General features: G+C 45.6%; 1 protein-coding gene across 4 annotated transcripts in view; it reads left to right on the top strand.

Annotated features, from left to right (window-relative positions):
- OSBPL1A (oxysterol binding protein like 1A) overlaps positions 1-23,859 on the top strand; it is a 253,225-nt gene that overhangs the window by 43,268 nt on the left and 186,098 nt on the right. For all 4 annotated transcript variants that reach the window (XM_068237280.1, XM_068237278.1, XM_068237281.1 and 1 more), the window contains 2 exons: positions 2,423-2,521; positions 4,160-4,285. In XM_068237280.1, the coding sequence (XP_068093381.1) occupies positions 2,423-2,521; positions 4,160-4,285 (225 nt within the window). The remainder of the gene's footprint in view (positions 1-2,422; positions 2,522-4,159; positions 4,286-23,859) is intronic.

Genomic DNA, 23,859 nt, shown 5'->3' with positions numbered 1-23,859 from the left:
GCCGGCATTGTCCTCCTCCTCCTGACTCACTCGCTTCCACCAATGTACTCTGTCTGCGTTCACACTGCCCGGGTCACCGGGTGCATTTAATTTTTTGGCCAGCACTATGACGCTGTGCTGCTACTACTACTACCAGTATGTTGCCGTGGTCCTTCTGTGCTGCTGAACTGACCGCCCGCATAGTCCTTCTCCTGACTCAGTCGCTACCACCACTGCACTCTGCGTTCACACTGCCCGTGTCCACTGACAACTCTGCTGCGATGTCATTGCTAATTGCTGCAAAAAAAACAAAAAAAAAAATTACAAAAACCTCTCTGGGGCCTTTTTGGCGTCAGCCACTCATCCTCCTCCAGCGGTACCTTCGCCGCCAAGTGCCATTGGAACTCGCCTTCACCTCTTTGACTGCTTAACGCGTATATCCCTTTTTAAAACCACTTATTACCAATTAATAGCCCCATTTAAAGTGTTGATTTCACTTTAAAATCCATTTTCTCTAGAAAAAAAAAATTGGGGGGAATTTTTTATGTTGAAGTTATGTTGCCCCTTATCACCTCGATAATCCATGCAATTTGGGGGATTGTAGCATGTATGGGGGGGGGCTTTGTTATTAACGTTAAAAGAAAATCCGCCTCCGGGCGGGAATCCACGCGTGATTACGCCATTCACGGCAGAAAATCCGCGTGGTTGCGTGGACGCGGTCGAAAATCCGCATGCGGCGGGGCCGAATGCGGATTTATTTTTTTTTGTTTTTGCAACCACGCGGATTTCCGAATTCGTGGATGAGGCACATCCGAGCATCCCTGGTCCTTACCCCGTTAGCAGCTTAACCTTTGTTTTATTTGAGGTCTCTGGAAGAAAACCGTTCTATTGCCCAGTCACCCGATGTGGCATGTAGAAAACCCTCAATGGCAGTGAGGTTCTTCCTCAGTCTTTAGTATCTAATTTAGGTAAAGGATATTGTACTGTATTGTACCCTCATACTACAGTATATCCATTTAAGCAGAACTGCATCTTACTCCACTGACTGATTCTTTTTACATTGGTGTGAGCATACATAAAACTGATTCCTTGCCTAATGTCTGAAAACAATATATTTCTTGTAGATTTGTTAAGCATATAGCTTTACAATGTTACATTTAAGTTATGTAGAAAGTTAATAAATATTAAATTTTATCACTGACTGTTGACTTGGCTGGTAAAAGGCAACAGGAGAACCAGAGGTGTACATTTGAAATTGCTGCGGCCAAATTTTAATGCAGGTGAAGCCAAAAGACGGCTCACTCTGCTGCAAACAAGCTCCTCAGTGGTGTTCATGCTTTTCCCGCTCCATGTTGTCGCAACTCGGGGAGGGGGGGGGGGGGGGGGAATACATAGTTTGGACACCGGCTATTGCTGGCGGCCAAATTACCCCTCTTCCCCTACCCTAATTTGATCTCTGGTGATCGCCAGTGCCCATATTAGTCACTAAGTGCCGATTATATAGCCTTAAGTCTTATTACAGCCTATGGTGGCGGCCAAAGCACTGCACCAAAAGTGGCTGATTCATAATCAGAGGACCTTTGTGCTCACAAAGAGTGAAAAGGACATTTCTTAAAAAGCCTGCTAGATCTGTTTTTCTTGCTGACAGCTGTGTTCAACTCTAAGGCCACTTTCACAGTGCTCAGTTGCATTGCAGAATAATTCTGCATCTCCGCTTACTGCTCATACAATTTTATATAGGCCTGTTCACAGAACTGCGCTGTAACTAATCGTGTGATTCTACGTCGCTACATGCATGCTTTGAATTGGTCTGTGTGCAGTCTCCATTGCCGTTCACATAAGTCATAATGCATGCATTATGTAATGCACCATTGTGAACCTAGCCTTAGGCCTCGTTCACACTAGCCTGTTGTGGGTCATTGCATCGAACAATATAATTGCATTACTAACGTGATGCAATTAAAATGTAATGGCCTGTTCACATTGTGCAGAGTGGTGGATCCATTGGTATAACGCGAGGCATGCAGTGCTTTACTGGAAAACGTGTGTGTGTGTGTGTGTGTGTGTGTGTTACAGCTTCAGTGAAGCTTAATTTTCATTGAACTGTATGCTTCACTATATGTGACATTATGCACAAAAAGTGCAATGTGACTTTTTCCCCTTCATTCTCTTGTGATCTAGTTTTATGGCATGCAATACCTCAGTGAGAACTTAGCCCTACTCATGCTTGAATTAAGTGAATTCCTATTAAATAAAATAAAAAATGGTGCAATTAGTGTGTGCATGTAGCTGCCTCCATGCTGGATTCACCAATGACTTGTTATGAAATGTGGAGCTTATTCTGTGACTGTGCGGCATTATTTATTTATTTTTTTATCTGCTTTTGTTTTACATTTCATATGTTTGTAAGTCTGAAACTGACAAATACTCGTTTTCCCCATAGGTTAAATCTACAGATCATTTATCCTTCACTGTAAAATGCTTTGATGACAGCATTCACCACTTCAGAGTCCTACCCAAAAATCTCAAGCACACAAGGGAGGTAAGTTGCACTTTTAACATCCCACAGGAATTTGGAGCTTCCATTTCTATCTCTTCCCTACACTTTAGAAATGCTGTACAATCAAGACGTTATCATTAGTGGGCACCTTTAAGAGACCTGTACATAGAATTGCCAGCTGCTGCACACGGAAGATAGCTTCACATGGATAAAGGGTTACAACACGTGTTTTGAATTTGAAGAAATCAGGTGCAGCACATGAAACATAGGAACATGGAAAGGGGTAGAACATGGAAAAGATGGGGAGAGGGCACATGTGGGGGCAGGAGCAGCACTAGAGGGGAGATCTATGGGTGGCCTTTCTTTATACTTCTTGGTCAATAGTTCAGAAAGTGCTAAAGGCAGGGGGTCCACAACGTTTCCAGAAAACCTATACATTTTAAAAATCAAAAAAGAGAAGACCCCCCCCCCCCCCCGCTCCGCTCCAGCTCAACTCGCATGAAAGCTTGGCTATGCACCTCCAAAATAGAGATTGTTGGCACATAATTCACAATGAGCCCATCCACAATGGGACACATGTCTAAAAGAACAAAAAAAAACTTGAGTGGACTTGCTTAAGACTGCCCACTAATTTCATAATCCGCCATAAACAACCATTGGTTCTTCTTTTCTTCCTTGTCACTCTTGCTGTCAAAGTTTCAACACTAGTTTGCTGTCCCTTACAGGACTCCAACCAGCATAGTCAACTGAGAGGTTCATGTACAATAGTATTTTGCTTATGTCACCTGTCAATAACCTATACTTCTAACATTTTCAGCCTACAGCAATATATCAAGGGCTTTCGGCATATGGCTATCACAGAGCTAATGACCTGACTTGCGTCTGCAGAATTATTTTTTTTATAAAAATTATTGTCCTTTAAAGGACTCACAAGACGAAAACCTAAACAAATGTTTACATACCTAGGGTTTCTACCATCCCCTAGATGTCATTTTGTTCCCTCACCGCAGCTCTGGTCCTCTCTGGGGTCCGAATGGCAGCCTGTATGGATCGCCGACCGCCAATGGGTTGGTGCCTTCTGCGCATGCGCCCGCATCATTGGGCACATACTGTGCAGGGGTCGACAATCCATACAGGCTGCCAGCGGGATCCCCGGAGAGGACCAGACCTGTGATGAGCGACCCAAATGACATCTAGGGGCTGGAAGAAGCCCCATGTAAGTTATGAGGTTTAGGTTTTAACCTCATGAGTAACAAACCTGGACTTTTTTTTTTTTTTTGATTTTTTTTTTTGATTTTTTTCTACCTCTCTTGCTCTAACCCTGAAAAAACATGCATACTAGGAGGATCAGATTCTTTTTATGGTGGCCACTAATGATCCAATCTTTTTCATCCAATCTTACCATTTCTATGTAATATAAGTTAACTGCATGAAGTATTCGTTCGGTATATTCACTCAATTAACCCTTATACTACATAGATTTGGTAAGATTGGATAAAAAAAGATTGGGTCATTAGTGGCCACCATTACAAGTATGGTAAACTTACAAATGATTATAGCCAGGTGCTCAGTATTGTAGCTAGAATTCTCACATGCTTTAGAGGCCTTCATATTTCTCTGACAACAGTTTCTCTTTAATAGTAAAAAACAGTTTTTACATAGCCATGTTGTTACAATTAGGAATGGATGACTGCTGTAAAGGAACACTCTGCTTATAGCACTCACTACTGTTCTCAAGTCCAGTACAGTGATGATGATGAAGAGGACGACCTTGTGCAAGTTGGAGAAATAAAGCGGTCTCTTGAGGTATTTCTGAGGCTGTGACTTACTTGCTAACATTTATGTTGTATTAATATATACCTTTTTATAACTTGCATCATTATACTCCCTTCCCCCCTTGGATTGCACTATGTTTGACTCTACAAAAGAATGAAGATAGGTGGGGTTGAAGAATTGCATAAAACTTGCAATATCTGAATATGAAAAGGTTGCAAAGACTTTTCCCAATCATATTCCAGTTGTAATTGCAGGCAAAAAAGGTTCTAGCAAGTATTAGGTACTACTGTGAAACTCCACTGCTGCAAAGAAAAAAAAATACCCTTCAGCTCTATGCATTGCCGGCATTAATGGAAAACCTCATTTCAACTAGATACAGTTATACTGCAGGGATCCTAGCACATTGTCAAACAGAGTTTGCTGCTGATCAGTGGATTAGTGCGGAAAAATTAAAACCTGCTCTTTCTTTGTGCACCCAATGCTCTATACAGCAAGACTGGATGTTTCTATGAAGTTCATATACCTCAAAGAGCACAAATTCCAAACTTACATAGAAACACAATTTCAGCTTCAGTTTTTGCATATCCTACTGTGTGGAAAGGATGCTTACTGCATATTCCATGTCACAAACACTGGTCCACATGACAGCTTAGGGGCCCCAGGTCTCTCTCACTCACTGGGGCGCCCAAACCACCATGCGACACCTAGAGGGAAGTGCGGGCAAGCCCTGGACCTCTCACCTCCAGGGAACTCACCCCACCACCTCTAAACTGAATGCCAACTGCAACAAACACAATTGCTAACTTCCAGCCAGAGCAATATCCTGCCTCTATCCGGCCAGCAGACGCCAGTCAGCCAATCAGGTGCACTGTCATACACCCTTTGCCTGCTGTACCATACCTAGCAGGAATTACATAGATTAGCATTCAGGTGGGAGGCTTCGGTTGGACGCAATCATGAATTGCGTCGTTTACAGGGACGCCCCGTGTAGGGACATCTCCCACACGGTCCCCTCCCTAACCACTCACCTGTCAACCGCATCCTAGAAGCTGCAAAAAATACATTTAAAATCACAAACACTGAGGTCCAGGTGGTGAGAGGTCCAGGGCTTGCCCGCACTTCCCTCTAGGTGTCGCATGGTGGTTTGGGGGCCCCAGTGAGTGAGAGAGACCTGGGGCCCCTAAGCTGTCATGTGGACCAGTGTTTGTGATTTTAAATTTATTTTTTGCAGCTTCTAGGATGCGGTTGACAGGTGAGTGGTTAGGGAGGGGACCGTGTGGGAGATGTGCCTACACGGGGCGTCCCTGTAAATGACGCAATTCACGATTGCGTCCAACCGAAGCCTCCCCACCTGAATGCTAATCTATGTAATTCCTGCTAGGTATGGTACAGCAGGCAAAGGGTGTATGACAGTGCACCTGATTGGGTGACTGGCGTCTGCTGGCCAGATAGAGGCAGGATATTGCTCTGGCTGGAAGTTAGCAATTGTGTTTGTTGCATATTCCATGTAGCTATTGTGAGTAACCAATCAGCATATGGGCAACTGCATTACTATAAAAAAAAGCACATTTTCCTTTTTTTAATGGTGGTTCTTCTTCTTCTTCTTATTATTATTATTATTATTATTATTATTATTATTATTATTACTCTCCCTAAGTGGGGCTTACAAAAGATTGTGAATGCCACTAAGGGAGCGTCGGTGATGTGAGTTGTTTAGTATTTATATAGCACTGATATCATCTTCAGCGTTGTACAGACTATATTGTCTTGTCGCTTAACTGTCCCTCAGAGAGGCTCACAATCTAGTCCCTAGCATAATCCTATGTCCATTATGATCTAGGGCCAATTTTTAGGGTAAGCCGATTAATTTATCCGTATGTTTTTGGGACGTGGATGGAATCTAGAGTACATGTTTACATTTTTATTTTTTTTTGTATGCCCTTTTTTTTGTTTTGAATATCTTATCAAAACAAGTTTTTTGTACTGCGACAATTGAGTATGGAATACGTTTATGTAGTACTGCTTGTAAACACTAGAGGGTAGATCTGACCCTAGCAGAGTGCTAAAGTTACCATTACTGTAACTTTCAAAACTTTAGGTGGTTTTTTTAAATGGCTTCCCATATTTGCATGTAAAATGTTTACATACTTTACCTTTAATAGGCACAGAATTGTAAGCTGAATCTGTGACATTTGAAAGTGGGAGTGATAAAGGTCCTTAATTCTTTTGGACAATGGAACATGATTAAATACTTATTAGAAATAAAAATACAGTAAGTAAACGCCTATTAGCCACAGTTATGTTGAAGTATATAGTGATGACCACACACTTCTTAGCTAGCAGCAAAATAGCTTTCTTTTTTAAAGGGTCTGGGGCTAACCAGATGAAAGTGAGCATTTTTTATTTCTCTGTTGTAGTTAAAATTGGAAAATTTAGATTAGTCCGCATGCATTCCAGTGACTTGACAGAGTTGATTCCAACGCTAGATACAGAAATATATAGTGCTTAAAACTGTAAGATGATATGTAGCTGATGGTGACAAATGTTATGCTGGGTACACACAATGCAATTTTCTGTTAGATTTACCTGCCAGATTGATTTTTGTTTTTTTCAAGTCCGATCTTAATTTCGATCGCTTTCCATTCACTTCTATGGTCCCTACAGGTTAAGTGAAAGTTGGGTTTACTGGGAGTTGCTCAGAATCCTCTTTGCAGTGCTCACAGTGGCTACTGGCAGTGTGAATGGAAGTCAAGTATTCTCCATCTTCCTGTACAGCTTATGAATTCAGAGAATGCCAGCTTCCATTCATGCTGCCAGGACCCACAGTTTGAATATTTGTGCAATGGCACAGTAGAGATGTCGCGAACCGCAATAGACTTCAATAGGGAGGCGAACTTAAAAAAAACTTTGAAAAATTTCTGCTGACTGGAAAAATGATAGAAAAGATGTTTCAAGGGGTGTAATACCCGGAGGAAGACATGGTTGAGTGAAATACACATCAAAAGTCCCAGAAAAAAATCTGGATTTAATACAAAGCAGTGTTTTGAGGTCAGAAATCTCATTGAATGTTCAATTGCAGGCCTACACTGCTTTAGGACACCAGGAATCCTTCCTCTCCCTCCTTCTCCTTCCTCTCTCCCTCCTCCCTCTCTCTTTCCCTCCTCTCTCCCTCACTCCCTCCTCCCGGAGGGAGGAGGGTCTCGTCTTCCAGGGTATTGTAGTATTTCAAAAGCCAGCTTACATACCGAGGCTGGGAATTGAATCCAGGTCTGAGTGTGTGGTAGGTAACTCACTTAACCACTATACCCCCACCAACACTACATGCTGAAGCCAGCCTAGCATGTACCATTATGATCAATCCAAGAGAAAAATTAGCTTGCTTAAGGATTTGTAGCGTGTCAAATGCCAACTCGCATTGACTGGGAATCAAACCCAGGCCTACCGCTCTTGAACTTAGGAATAAATCGCACCATTTTCCGCCCTTTTCCGTCAGCCCGAGTCTGAGGACTTTTGTCTCGGTTTTGGAACGCGATATTAAACGTCTTTCTGGGAGGAATTCTGGCTCCCACAACCTTTCTGTAGAGGAGCTTACGTCGCTGGAGGAGCTTAGGCAGCAAACTAAGTGGGAAATTAAACCTTCCGATAAGGGGGGCAACGTTGTTGTTATGGGGGTACAGACCTACAGGGATATGTGCCTCGACATACTAGGACGGCGGGAGTGTTATGTGCACGTCTCCGCGTCCGGGGTTGCCAGATGCCAAAAGCAATTCTTTACTATCATTGATGACGCCCTTAGGCGCAGTGTTGTAGGGGCAGACATTGTACAGTTTCTGAAGGTCCTACACCCTATAACGCCCACCTTTTACGCTTTACCAAAGATCCACAAATCTAGGACATGCCCTCCTGGCCGTCCAATTGTCTCTGGTCGTGGCTCCCTGACTGAGCGGGCGAGCGTGTACATTGATCGGCATCTTCAGCCTCATGTGCAGGCTTTGCCCTCTTATGTCAGGGATACCATGCATCTTTTGAGGATTTTAGAGGGGGTCTTTGTTCCTCCTGGCGCATACCTTGTTGCTCTGGACGTGGAGGCGCTGTACTCGAGTATCCCGCATGACCTTGGTATCGCTGCTGTTGAAACTTTCCTGTGCGAGCTCGATATTAGACGAACGGCCCCCAATATATTATTAGATCTATTGAGATTTTTGCTGTTAAATAATATCTTTGTTTTTGACGGATCGCACTACCTCCAGGTGCAGGGGGCGGCTATGGGGACCACGTGTGCCCCCTCTTATGCCAACCTGTACCTGGGGAAGTGGGAGCGTGCGACCTTTTCGGACGAAGGGCTCTCGATGTACCTGTGCCACGTTCTGATGTGGCACAGGTACATCAATGACATCTTTATCGTCTGGACGGGGACCTCCTGCGAACTTAGACAATTTTTCGATATTTTGAATAAGAATGTAAAGAACTTGCGCTTTACGATGACGTTCGATTGTAGAAAGATCTCATTTTTGGATATTTGGGTCATCATTGATGACCATGGCAGTTTGTCCACGGGTTTGTACAGGAAAGAGACAGCTACAATGCCCTTCTTAGGGCCGATAGCTTCCACCCTAGACACAACGTCAGGGGCACCCCTGTGGGTCAATACCTCCGTGTTAGGAGGAATTGCTCCTCCACCGATACTTTTGAGGAGGAAGCAACAACTTTGAGATCGCGTTTTAGGGATCTGGGTTACCAAATCAACGAGCCCGTATGGCCGATCGAAGTGCCTTATTGGCTTCTGGCAGGTCTCGTAGGGAGACGTGGCGGACTGTGCACGTCTTTGTGTGCGCTATTCAGAACAGTTTAAAGAGATCACTCGTGTTTTGCAGCGTCACTGGTATATCCTCATCAGTGACCCCAAAATTTAACCATTGGTGACACCAGAACCCAAGATTACGTGCAGGCGCGCGCCGTCTCGGCGCGATCTAATTGTCAGGAGCCAGTTCCGGGGCATTGAGACCATGCGCCCCCATTGTATCGTAACCGGGACATATAGTTGCAGTGGATGCACTGTTTGCCGGTTTCTATTAATTGGGAGGGAAGTTATTCTTCCCAATGGCCATCATTGGCGTTTGCAACATTTTGTTAATTGCAATACCCAATTTGTGGTCTACCTCTTATTGTGTCCCTGTGGCGTTTTTTATATAGGTAAGACCGGACGTGATTTTAAATCTAGAATCGGCGAGCACATTGCTAATATTAAGAACATTGCATCCACCACACCGGTTGCGAGGCATTTTAGATGTGAGCATGGTGGCAGTGCCTCGGGCATAAGATTTGTCGGCCTTGATCGTATACATACCACTATTAGAGGTGGAAATTTTGATCGTCTATTACTACAAAAAGAGTCTCGGTGGATCTACGAGCTGGAGGCCACTGAATTTCCCGGCCTCAACGATACGGTCGGGTTCGCGGCCTTTTTACCTAATTGATTCCCCCCCCCCCCTTTTTTTTTTGTTTCCTAAGTTTGCCCTTTTGTCCTTGTTTGCCCTCCTGTTTCCCTGGCTCCTCTGATGCCCCCTGTGTCTGCAAGCTAAGTCATACTCTGATCTGGTGCCTCCATGTGTCCTCCTCTGTGGCATCGCCGCAACAGCTGGCATATGTTTGTGCTTTTACTCTTTTGTATTTGAGTGCGCTGAGTTAGCGCACTGTTTTGACATGGCTGCGTTTTTGCAGTTCTTGCTGGTCCATGCTCTATACTAAATTTTTGATCACAATTGGTCCTGTCAACTCTGAGTTACTAATATAGATTTTTTTCGGATTATCCATGTAACTATGTGTTTGTATGTTTTTGATTTATGTTATTTGTGTATATTTTTTGTAAATGCCTTTTATGCATTCATGCGCTGCCCTGTAGTCCCTCTTTCTCCGCCCCCACTTCGCCCTCTCACCTGTGATCTACCATCTTCACGCCTTATGCCGGCTTTCTTTGTCCGGCATGGTGATTGGGCCACTGGTGGGGGCTGAGCTGAGCTGTGTGCCTGTTGCGGGCTTTAGTGCGCATGCATGAGGTTTGACGCATACGTAGTTACGCGTGCGCGCGGCCGGTGCCACTGCTCCATAAGGGGCTCTGGGCAGTGCATGATTTTGTAGCTATGCCTCCCTTCGAAAAAGCCGGTAGACACGGTGAAACATGTCAGGGCTGCCGGCGTGGTGAGAGCACCTCTCTTCCTTGTGGCCTGCCGCCCTTCCACCGTCCACACCCACCCCCTGATGGCCTGGGGCACCTTCATGGCTAACCTATAGTGGATGACGAGCCTAATATCCATTTGAACGAGGCGCCAGGTGTTACCCGGACCAAATGCTGTTGTGTACTCCATTCTCTATTGCCTGAGGAAGCAGGCTCTGCCTGCGAAACGCGTTGCGACTACCCCCCGGAGTGTACCAATAAATTCATTTGTTCTAAATACACAGCTTGTTGTGTCTGCTTGCTGGAGGTAAGTCCACCACTGCCTCCTCAGCAATTTTTAAACCTTTTAAGTACTGTTTTTAATCTTTTGGCGCCTCTGTACTTGTCATAATATCCATTTCACACTGTGAACTGCCATTTTAGCCTCCTACCTTGGCTGGGACCTTGTCTTTATCACCACAGCCTTCTATCAGCACACCGGATTGGATTTCTTTGACTGACTGCAGGTTACTCCCCCAGCCTTGGGCTCCAGTACATGGGGTTGAGAGACCTGGCAGCCTCCAGGAGCTTACTGGACTCCGCTTTGCTACATCAGGATCCGGTATAGTATGGCCTATGCTTTGTGCTACATGCTTGAACTGTGCCTGCTGCAACTTTCATCTGATCCATCTCTGCTTGCTATGCCATTTCATTGAATTGCTTGTTTGTGGAGGCTGCATCAGCTTTTTGGCCTTTGCTGGACACATAGACCTATCCTGCTCCATTTACTTGTGCTGGCTTGCTGATTGCGACAATCTAACTGCTGCCTAGGCTTAGTTTTGGCAGGATGTTTTGGGATCCCTGATCACATTAGGTGGTCTTAGGCAGTGGTGTGTTTGGATGGTTGCTGAGTGAGGCCTCCTGGCAGTTTATATTGGTGCTTTTTAATGTGTTCGATTATAATATTAATAAATTTTGTATTTTTTCACTTTATTGTTGGTTTTTGTGATGTTTGACATATATGCCCTCCAAACCCCCTTTTTTCCTTTACTGTTACATTCTACTGCTCTGTAGGCTGCTATCCTAACCATTATTCCACCAACACAACACACTACAATGCTACATGCTGAAGCCAGCCTAGCATGTACCATTATGATATATCCAAGAGAAAAACCAAGAGAAAAATTCGCTTGCTTAAGGATTTGTAGCCTGTCAAAAGCCAACTCGCATTGGCTGGGAATCGAACCCGGGCCTACCACTCTGTAGGCTGCTATCCTAACCATTATACCACCAACACAACACACTACAATGCTACATGCTGAAGCCAGCTTAGCATGTACCATTGTGATCTACCCAAGAGAAAAATGAGCTCTCTCTCTAGGACTTGATGCCATTGAAGTGACTTTTCAGCTTAAAACCATCAACGGATACCGGCAGAATTTCACAGGCAATTTCGGAATTCCGCCAGATTGAAAAAGCAATTCCGTTCCGACCAAACGGAACGGAATGACCAATTTCCGCCTAAAATTGCGGAAAATACAATTCCGCGGAAAGCGGTGACCATCCCTACTAGAGAGAGAGAGATATGAATCTACATGGTTATCTGGGGTTCTCTTCGGACAACTGTTGAACACAAAAGGCAAGGCCATGCCTGGGTGGGCTTGAACCACCAACCTTGCAGTTAACAGCCAAACGCACTAACCAATTGTGCCACACAGACTGTGTACCACAAAGACTGTGCATGCAGTTGCTGTTGAATGATTTTATGGGGATGTATGTGTGTCTTTTGGAGGGAGGAAGTAAGTCTGCTCCAAGAAGTTTCAGCATGTAGTGTTGGTGTTATAATGGTTAGGATAGCAGCCTACAGAGCGGTAGGCTTGGGTTCTATTCCCAGCCAGTGTGAGTTGGCTTTTGACATGCTACAAATCCTCAAGCAAGCTAATTTTTCTCTTGGATTAATCATAATGGTACATGCTAGGCTGGCTTCAGCATGTAGTGTTGGTGGTGGTATAGTGGTTAAGTGAGTAACCTACCACACACTCAGACCTGGGTTCAATTCCCAGCCCCGGTATGTAAGCAGGCTTTTGAAATACTACAATTCCCTGGAAGACGAGACCCTCCTCCCTCTGGGTGTGAGGGAGGAGGGAGAGAGGGGAGAGGGTAATATAAGGAATAACAATTAACTAGGAACAAAGCTACAAGAGCCTAACTAAACTCTCCCTAGCAGAGTCTGTCAGCAGCTGTCCCTTAACTAATTACCGTAGGCCGACAAGTGAGTAAAATGACAGGAGAACCTTGCCTTTTATAAGGGGGGGTGGGGCTCCAAGAGTGAGTGTAGTCTGATTGGTGACAATGTGCCTGCTGACTGTGCTGTAGAGGGTCAAAGTTCTGCTCAATGAAGCATTATGGGGCGAATCGAACTTCCGCAAAAGTTCGCCGGCGAACGCGAAGCACCTTAAGTTCGCCTGGAACCGTTTGCGGGCGAACCATTCGGGCCATCTCTATGGCACAGGAAAGCAGGCTGGTGGGGACACAGGTAAAATGGTTGCTGGGCAACACTGGGGAAGAAGCATATTGAGAAGAGTGCACTTGATTAAAATCAGGCACTCCTGTGTCTGTGGCCGGGCCCTCTGCTAGGTAGCTTGACATGAGTTGATGTTATGGTATTCCAGCCTTGTATGGGCACCTAAGATCATGGGGCTTGGGAGCAGCTGCACAGCCTGCACAAACCTATGTTTGCCCCTGACTACCAATCTATAGATCAGCAGTGGGGTAGCAATAGGAGATGCAGAGGTTGTGACCACACAGGGGCCCCTGAGCCAGAGGGGCCCACTAGAGACCCGCCTTAACCTTCCTGGCGGTAAGCCCGAGCTGAGCTCGGGGTAAGCCGCCGGAAGGCACCGCTCAGGCCCCGCTGGGCCGATTTGCATAATTTTTTTTTTTGCTGCACGCAGCTAGCACTTTGCTAGCTGCGTGCAGTGCCCGATCGCCGCCGCTACCCGCCGATCCGCCGCTATCCGTCGCGCCGCAGCCGCCCCCCCCCCCCCAGACCCCGTGCGCTGCCTGGCCAATCAGTGCCAGGCAGCTCTATGGGGTGGATCGGAATCCCCTTTGACGTCACGACGTCGATGACGTCGGTGACGTCATCCCGTCGCCATGGCGACGGGGGAAGCCCTCCGGGAGATCCCGTTCTTTGAACGGGATCTCCGGATCTCCGATCGCCGGCGGCGATCGGAGGGGCTGGGGGGATGCCGCTGAGCAGCGGCTATCATGTAGCGAGACTTTGTCTCGCTACATGAAAAAAAAAAATAAAAAAAAAAAGATTTGCTGCCCCCTGGCGATTTTTTTTTTTTTTTTTGCAAACCGCCAGGAGGGTTAATCCATCTTATTAGCTTTTCATTGGTGCTATGCTGGTTATGAACACCTCCTATATGTGCATTGAATCGTGGTAATCCTTAACTGTCTCCTTACTCTGATTACACTTCTCTGACACTGCATCTGTCCTTGGTAAGTTTTGGGGCTCCATATCAACACAGTGGTTGAGACCCCATGTAAAACTTGCACTGGGGCCCCAAGATCCTTTGTTACAACACTATAGATCAGTGTATCAAATGTTTTATTTTATCTGTCTATCTGGAGGAGGCTTGTTAAGTATTTCTGTGTAAATCTTTGTAACACTTGTAACACTGCCCCACTACCTCAGAGAGGAAGCTAGAGTATTTGTGTCCTCTGTGCACCTCTGTGCCTGGATCTCTTCTGTGCTTATTAACAGTCAGTGTCTTTCAGTTTAACATTGCAGGCCTCAGTTAAACTGCTGTCCTGAATGTATCCTTTGTATTCCTTATTCCTCCAGTTGAAGAGCTATTGTTTGTATGTTTGTATGTTTTTATTTTATTTTTTGTTAAGAGGAACCCCAGTGAAAATGAGTTTATAATTTTTACAATATTTATTTATACATGATTTAGTCAGTGTTTGCCCATTGTAAAATATTTTATCTCCCTGATTTACATTCTGAAATGTATTACATGGTGACATTTTTACTGCTGGCAGGTGATGTCTGTGGAAGGAGATGATGCATTTTTGGCAGTTAGAAACAGCTGTTATTTCCCACTATGCAACAAGGCTCCCATAGTGGGATGTCAGCACCCTGGTGCTGACATCAGATTGTGGGAGGGGTTTCACCACAATATCAGCCATACAGAGCCCCCTGACGATCCGTTTGAGAAAAGGTAAAAGCTTTCTTGTGCAGTGTTCTCCCCAGAATTTTTTTTCCAGCCGGGTGGCATGAAATAGTAGCCGGGTGGCATGAAAAAGTAGCCGGGTGGGGCAATATGAGAGAATGCAGGACCAGTGCTTCTGTGTGCAACTCTGCTTATAGCATAGGAGAAGGAGAGCCGATGACAGCCGGGTGCTCATCAAAACTAGCCGGGTGGAGCACCCGGCTAAAAGAGCCTGGGGAGAACACTGCTTGTGGGAAAGTGGGTATCCGCTACTGATTGAGATGAAGTTTAAGGCCAGAAACGCACTAGGAGCGATTTTTCGGCGCGCTTTGCGATTTGAAAACTAATGTTATAGTAATGCTATGGGTGTGATCCCACTTGAGCCATGTGATTTTATAAAAATCCCCCCCCCCCCCACCCATTAAAAAGTTGTAAGCAGGCAACGGGGGGTATTACAGGCTGACGTGTCCTGATATCACTCCATGTGACGCCCTGTTGCCATGGAGATGCAACACGGGACATTGTGAGCGAGGTGAGTTTCAAATCCTTTGCTGCCCACTCGCAACTTTTAACAGAGGGAGGGGGAAAGGAGGGGAATCCGGCCGTCTGTCGGAGGGCCAGAGAAGCAGCGCTGGATGCGGCCCGCGGGCCGTAGTTTGCCCAGCGCTGTCTTTGGGTCTTCTCACACTCTCCCAGCCCTGCGGTGGACACATACATCACATCACACATCCTTTACCACTTAATGTGCTGTGCATTGCACATTTTTTCATCAAAAGAATTACACGCCTCTGCAACACATCCTGCTTCAGACACATGTATGCTTTGCACCGACCACTAGAGCTGATCACTAATGCTATTATTTCTGACTTGCATGCATAGTACATGCAAATGTTATGCAGTGTAGAACTAGGCCTTATTAATAGTAAATAATAATAATAATAATAATAATAATAATAATTTATAAAGCGCCAACATATTCCGTGGCGCTGTACAATGTAAGAAAACAAACAAGGGATACATAATGATACAGACAATGATATACATCAAATATGAACACTGATACACAATACAGCACTGCTGATTACAATTTGATTTAACATGATGACTAAAATGTATAAATGTCTAACAGTGTCAGCAATTAAATTAATAACATTCCATGACACAAAAGGGCGAGAGCCCTGCCTTTGCGAGCTTACAATCTAAAGACTAATGAATGCTTATTTTGATTGGCCCAGTAAAAAGAATAGCATAAACATTTTTTACAAGAAATTTGCATGCAAACTTGAATAATTAGCATCTCTACTGACCACGTGTTTGCGTATCACAAATGTGTAAGCCAATGACAGTGAACTTGCTGTTGACATCAAAAATGCAGTTCTCAGTTTTTATTGTATACCTTCAGATATAGTTTTCCAGTTTGACATAAGATGGCCTTGCAAACCAGTGTCTATGAAGTGTACCAGTTAAAGGGACTCCAAGCACCTCTCGTGGGCATGCCTTTGAGCCAGACGACTTCCAACAAAGTCTTGCTATGACCCCTCTGAAGGAGCCTCTTGCAATGGCCATGTGTGTCACTTCCTGCTTCATTCAGTGATGCACTTCTCTAACAGAGAAGACAGGGTGACCCGGAAGTTCTAACATAGCCAAGATTGCAGCCGCGAATTTTTAAATTGAAATCGAATGAAAACTATTTGGTGTAGAATGGCGATTCAGGCATCAAATGAAAGAGGAGAGCACAAGCTACAGAAAGGTGTGCATCTTCAAGTACTTTGCAATACTGGTCGGAGTCTTAAAGGCATACCCATGAGAGATGCTCGGAGTCCCTTTGACCCTTTTGCATTATATTAACTAATAGTAGTAGTCTGTAGTAGTGTCAATGAAGTCCATATGCTCTTTGTTACAAAATAAGCATATGATACACCTGCAATTTGACTTGTAAAGTTGCTGACATCCCCCGATCCTTTGTGATGTTAACTTGATCTCTATACAGTATTTGGAGTGAGTAGATGAACCTGAGGGTTTGACAAAATTAGAGCTATTTTGGGCAGATTTCAGATCTCTGGGTATTTCTGATATTCTGATATCTACTACTATATCTGATACTACTGGCCAGAAACCTTTTCTTTACCGCCCATACAGTGATGAGAAGCTGTCTGTTCCTTGCCAGTTTACATCTATTTTTGCATCATCTTTACAGTGAAGTTTTTGAACTGAATTGTTTCTGCTCTTTGGATTAACTATAACATTACATACGAAAATTTGAGCAAATATGAAGCACTTTTTTTCATGGCTGATGAGTCGGTACAAAAATCTTTCGACTCCAAGTCCGACTCAGTTTATGAAACGTACGACTCCGGGTACCCAAAATGGCTCTGACTCTTTGACTCAGACTCCTTAGTCTAATACTTACCAGGGCTGTGGATTTTGTACAAAAATCCTCCAACTCCATCCCCCGACTCCTCAGTTTATAAAATCTCCAACTCAGACTCCGGGTACCCAAAATTGCTCCAACTCAGACTCCACAGCCCTACTTTTTTTTATTCAAAGAACAGGCGTTTCCAACAATCACAAAGTTTTTTTTTGTTAAAAAAATAAACTTCTATATCTATTCAGCTCTTTAGGTCCAGAGCCGGATCTTCAACCAGGCAAACTAATCAACTACTTATGGGCCCCAGGAGGTCAAAAGGGCCCCATAAAGATGTCTTTCCTCTATTCATGTAGTCCTTTAGTAACTCTTTCAGTCTTTAAAAACAAGATCTCTGCAGCAATTCTCTACTACAAAGATAAGAAGCAGGCACACACAGTTACCCTCCTCGCCTTAGCTCAGAGCTGTCCGACACAGACTGGGTGCTGGAATGTGATCTCTTCATACAGGAGCCGCTTGCTAGCTTAGCTAGAGAAACTTGCTGTGGCAAAAACATCTGTAGTTAAACTTTTTTCATAGTAGCATCATAATTTGCTCAAAAGCCTATGACTTATGTTCGTAATGTTTACATTTAGTTCCGGTGTTTGCTGAATGTATTAGCCTTAATTTTATCTCCCACATCAGAGGCACATAAAGATTTATTGTCTCTGTTCTGTTTATTGTCTCTGTTCAACTCTTTCAGTCTGATCTCTGCAGCAATGCTCCACTACAGAGATAAGAGTTCTGCTGGTGATGTGCACAGATGGTTCCTGTCATTGCTGAACTTGACCTTAATTTTATCACCCTAGTTGGCCAAAAAATATCTAAAGCTGGCTATGCACACATCCATTTTGAACACTGATTGAATCTTCCAGCAATCTATTGCTCATCCATATCCAATCGATTAACTTTTAAGGGCTATTGTGATGTTTATCAATCTCTGTGTATGGGGCAGGACAGGAGCGGTGGGGGATCGATGGTCTATAACCTTCCTCTGCATTGAGCAGTACAGCACTTGCAGTTTGATTGAAGCTTGATACAGTTCTGCTGAAATCAGAATTAAACTTGCTGTGATAGAGGTTGATCACTAAACAATTGAATGGAATAATGATAAATTGGCTAGACATATTAGGGGGCCTAAATGTATTATTCTGCTTGGGGCCCTGCATGGTCTTTTTAAATGCATTAAAATTACATGGTGCGCAATACAAAACTTGCGTACAGTAAAGCATTCACATATGCATTGTAAAATGTGTACAAACTTTGTGGTAAGTTATCCAGAACTGTAAAATCTTAATTACACAGTAAAGCATGTCTGCACACATAGTAAGTAGAAAGGGAGGGAAATGCAACTCTTCATTTCAGATGAAAACTGAAACTGAATGACAGGGGGAGAATCTTATTCAATGAAGCATACGCCATCACAGAGCCATGCAGCAATTTGCCTCTATCACCTCTGCTTTGTGTACTATAATCAGAAACCATGATTTGGCTGCATAGCATGTCACTATGACCTTGCAGAGGCTGCACAACTGGTGTAACCCGATTTATCCTTGTGTTTTGCCCTGGCTGAGAGGAATCCACCAGGCACTGACTAAAATGCAAATATCAAGAATTTATTTGTGACCTAACAATGGTCAACTGGTAACTTCCTCAACCAGTAATAACTCTCAACACAAATATAAATTCCTTTCACAATACAATGTTAGAAAAATCTTCTCCTCTTCATAGCCAGTGCACCGGTAGAAGCTGCGGAATAAAATTCAGGTTACTTATACACACAATTGAGCTACAACAGATCTATCTTTTCTTACAACCATCAACCACTACTCAATACAACACTTGTTTTTACAGTACCATATGCTGAGGTATGGGGGCTGGGGAAAGAACCTGTCTACTGAGCAATTCAAGTTCTATACAGTCTCAGTCCCTTGTTGCCAAGTCCAAGCTATATTGCTGCTCAGCAAAACCTGAAGCTCAACACACACCATACAATCCTGGTTGTGCAGTTTTACCAAATCTATGTAGTATAAGGGCCAACAGATTGAAAATACCTAGTATGATTGATTAGATAAGCTCTTATACTACATGAAAGTGGTAAGATTGAACAACCAAGATTGTATGGTGTGTGTTGAGCCTTAGGGTGACAAAGTTTCTCTTTTTTTTTTTTTCTGTGATACTGCAGCAACTCTCACTTTCCTTTGCTGGTTGATGGCACTGAAATTATCCTTGACTTTTTTTCTGTTTACAGCACAATGCTAACTTCAAAGCGAATTTTAGACATACATGCTAATATTACATTACACATGTAAAATACATTTTTGCATCACACTACTGTGACGCCGGGCGACGCCCAGTCGTCCGAGGATTCGCGGCCGATTGTCCGATCGCAACCGTGATCGGAAAACTGACATTCTTTATTTTTAAAATAGAAGTTTTTCCTTCCTGCCTTCCCCCCCCCTTTTGCCATGAGGGCTGAATGGGCCTGCGTTAGCATATGGCTAAAGCAACCTGGTTTAGCAAGAAATCCTGTTAAGGCTCCCAGAAAAGCTCTGGTGACACTAATGTGCTAATTGGGCAGAGCTGAAATGCCAACAGAGTCTATTCAACAGGGGAAGCTAGCACAGCATGAGGTCTATTGACACCTACATTCCTCCCAGTCTTGACGGCACCGACTAAACTGAGTATGGAATGCATGGTGTTGATAACTTTGTCACATTTTGCAAATACCATCCATGGGAGGAATATGAAAATTACATAATTTTGTTTCCCTAATTCTGTAGAATATGGTGATACTAGACATAGCCAGGTAACCCGAGCAGGGGCTGAGATATGAATAATGGGGTCCCCGTGCGCCCCAAATATTGCAAGTTTGATGTCCTATGAACGTGTATTCTCAGCCCAATCTGAATATGAAATCGGTTTGCATGTGCGACAAAACCCCGGCGGGGTATGAAATTGGACATATTTTGTGGATGGCTGGAAGTTCCTCCCCTGAGAACTCACTGCCTGACACGCCCCTGGGCTGAGCTTGAGACTCCGCCCAGAAATGTCAGTGCTCAAAACTGATTGCATGAGGACCCCCAGCCAATTCCCCCACTTTCCATCATACCGAAAAGACTGCCACTGCTTGGGGAAATAGCAGTGGCCATCTTGCAGGCGGAGCAACGGCCATGTGGTTCGGCCATATTGCGAACTAACTGCAACAAAGGAACTTTGTCTTTTCCCGAACGGACTTTCCACAGAATCATAAGTATTCGTTCTTTTTATCCCTTTTTCTTTTATGTACTGTGTTATCACTGTCTCTCATCGTTTAATTGTTCACGATTGTCTGTATATATTAATTATTTATATTGTAACAAATAAAGGCTTTTTAAAAGGTCTTTACCTCTCAGTAAAACCTTCTATTCAGTATACACAGACGAGACCTAAACTTCCGAAGGGACGCTACTGTTTTGATAGATAGATAGGAATTGCACAGTTTTAACCGGTTGTTTGTTTCACAGGTCTATAGCCAGTTAGCAGTTTTCTCTGGGCTGATAGAAAACAGAGATGGTGGCAAATCTACCCCTGGGTTGGAGTAAAAGTGTATTTTCGTAACCTCACAGGCTCCCTACTGCGTCGTGACGCTCAAACTCCGCCAATTCTACGCAGATTGCGTCCATAGCTCTCAATCTGTGTGCTAGAATCGGATCGGACGGTTTTGCGTGTTCACGGCCAGTGGGGCTCTTGTGACAGTGGTCGGCAGCGTTTGGGATCTGTGTGTGCTGATAGTATCTCAGGTAGGGCTATCGAATTAGCCCTATCGAGAAACGAACTAATTCGTTGGTAGTGACTGAGTGCAATATATTTTTCATATATACAGAGAGACTGTGTAACCAGTACCCCTCCCCTAAGTTTTCTTTTATTTGGCATGGAAATGTCCGGGAATTACAAGGTCATGGTCCTATCCGACCTGCAGAGTCTGTGCGAGGCGAGAGGCATGGACATCCGCGGCAAGAAACAGCAGGACCTGATAACGGACTTGTACCGATGGGATAGCCAGAATCTGCGGACGCTGGAGGTGTCCACTGTGGAGGACACCGGCTCATCTAACGCAAGTCGAGGGGAACCAGAGACTGAAGATCCTGTGCGTACCGAGGTTGAGCAACCCGCGGGCAATGCGGCAACAGATACGCAGGAGGCTGTCAGTGTGATCCCCGACCCCAGAACCCCTGAAAGTACTCGCCTGGAACCGGCCAGTACTGGACTGTCCAGTTATGTTGATCCAGTAATGCAGCAGGCATTGCAAAAGCTGATGGAAACTGATGTGGACAAGTACCTGCAGTACATGGCGGAGCAAAAGCGAGAGGAACGCCAATCTGCAGAGGCGCGGGAGAGACGACAGCATGAGCTGAACATGGCGAAAGTGCAGCAAGCCAGCCGGAGTTCAACGCCCAGCCTCCCTGCTGAAGGGACTGCCGCTCCAGTAAGTGCAAAATTTAAATTTGCTATTATTGAAAAAGACACTGACATTGACTTGTTTTTGAGGTCTTTCGAAAAGGCCTGCCGTCAGTATCGTCTGTCCCAAGACCAGTGGGCCAGACATCTGACACCCTTGCTGCGCTACAAAGCGCTTGATGCTTTCTCAGAGCTGCCTGTGGAAAAGGACAATGATTATACCGCTATAAAGGAGGCTATAATCACTAAGTACCAGCTGACGCCAGAAGCCTACCGGAAAAGGTTCAGGTCCTGGCAGAAAAAATCTACTGATTCTTATCAAGATGTGGTCAGCAGTCTGCTCACCACACTCCGCCAGTGGACGCTAGGCCTCACTAAAGGGTCTTACGGTGTCCTGGAGGACTTAATCGTCCTGGAGCAGTTTCTGAACATTTGCCCGGCTGATGTACGCCAGTTTGTGCTGGAGCGCCGACCGGCGTCAGCGACGGTCGCTGCAGACCTCGCTGAGACCTTTGCAACGACCAGGGTGCCGGAGACCCGCAGGACTGCCCCATCTAGCTGGAGAGGAGGTCAGTCCCACAATTTTGCAGACTCTCCTACCTCTGTGAGCCGTGCGCCCCAGAGGCTCTCCAGCGCAGCTGCTGCGTCCAGGCCTGCAGTAACAGAGGGCATCACCTGTCACTTTTGCCGCAAGCCCGGACACATGAAGTTTAACTGCCCGGAGCGGAGGCAGACCGCGCCAGCTCCTGCACCACCTACACCTCGCCCACGGCAACTGCCGCCAGCCAGCGCACCCCAGCCGGGAGCACCCAACAACGTCATGTTCGCAGGTGGGAGAGGGATCCACTCCGCTACGAGCAACCACCAGCTGGTTACAGTGAACGACCAGCTTGTTACCGGTTTCCGCGACACTGGAGCGGATGTCACCCTGGTGCGTGCGCACCTGGTCCCGACGGAAAATATCCTCCCTGACAAATACCTTACCCTCACTGGAGTGGGGGGCACTCTTTCTCGCATTCCCCAGGCTCGGGTGTCCATCGATTGGGGGGTGGGGGTTCAAGAGAAGGTTGTTGGGGTCCTGGACCAACTGCCGGTCCCAGTTTTGTTGGGGACCGACCTGGGCAAGCTTGTGTCCTATTATGAACCTGCCCCAAGCCCCTCAGACTGCCAGGAGGGAGACGGACTCTCCGCCCACACTAAGGTACTTTGCACCAAGGGGCAAGAACAGGGGGGAGGTGGGTTGAATGTGCCCAGTCCAGGGGTACCGAGTCCAATAGTACCTGTGTCACAGGTACCTGTGTTTGATATACCGATTGTTTGTGATGAAAATGTTGTTGTACCTGTCACTGTAATTCATGCATGCAGCCAGGATGTGAGTAATGCCAGTATGTGCCAGTCTGAAGGTGTACCTGTACTGGCAGTAACACGCAGCCGCGCTGCTCAGAACCTGGGCTCAGAGCAGGTGGAAGAGGTTCCGGCCTCCTCCCCCTCCTCTGACCACAGGGATGGTAGCCTTCAGCCACTAACTGCATATGCCACGGGCCAGCTGGCTGAGAGCGAGAGTGCTGCATTTGTGCAAGCACTCCAGACTGACCCTAGCCTCGAGGCACTCAGAAGGCAGGCTTCGGAGCCCCTCACGAATGAAGATACCTTCAAGGTATATTGGGAAGGTGGTAAGCTGTACAGCGAGCCTGTACAGCCCACCGAAGGTGAAACAAGTGTGGGTACCAAGTTGCTTGTGGTACCCAGTGCCTTCCGGGGGCATGTGCTGAAGTCCGCACATGACATTCCCCTGGCAGGGCACTTGGGAATCCACAAGACACTTGACCGTATCCAGGGTCATTTCTACTGGCCCAGGATGCGGATCGATGTGACCAACTATTGCCGCTCATGTACGGTTTGCCAAAAGGTAAAACGGGCTGGGAACCCCCGCAAGGCTCCCTTGTGTCCACTGCCAATCATAGGTGAGCCCTTTCACAGAGTGGCAGTCGACATAATTGGACCATTGCCCACTCCCAGCAGCAGTGGCAAAAGGTACATCCTGACGGTGGTGGATTACGCCACCCGCTATCCTGAGGCCATGGCGCTTTCCTCCCTGAGGGCGGACAAGGTAGCAGACGCGCTACTTAACATTTTCTCCCGAGTCGGGTTCCCTGCGGAGATGCTCTCCGATCAGGGATCCCAGTTTATGTCCGAACTCATGGAGGCCCTGTGCAAAAAGATACACATGACGCACATTGTCTCCAGTCCCTACCACCCGCAGACCAATGGACTGTGTGAACGGTTCAACGGGACGCTGAAGCAAATGCTGACCACGTTTGTTGAGTCGCAAGGTGGGGACTGGGAACGATACCTGCCTCATCTGTTGTTTGCGTACAGGGAGGTG

The sequence above is a fragment of the Hyperolius riggenbachi genome, chromosome 5 (genome assembly GCF_040937935.1).
Source record: "Hyperolius riggenbachi isolate aHypRig1 chromosome 5, aHypRig1.pri, whole genome shotgun sequence".
In the NCBI taxonomy this organism is placed as follows: Eukaryota; Metazoa; Chordata; class Amphibia; order Anura; family Hyperoliidae; genus Hyperolius; species Hyperolius riggenbachi.
The sequence above is the reverse complement of the archived record's forward strand: the minus strand, read 5'-3'. Positions and strand labels throughout refer to the sequence as shown.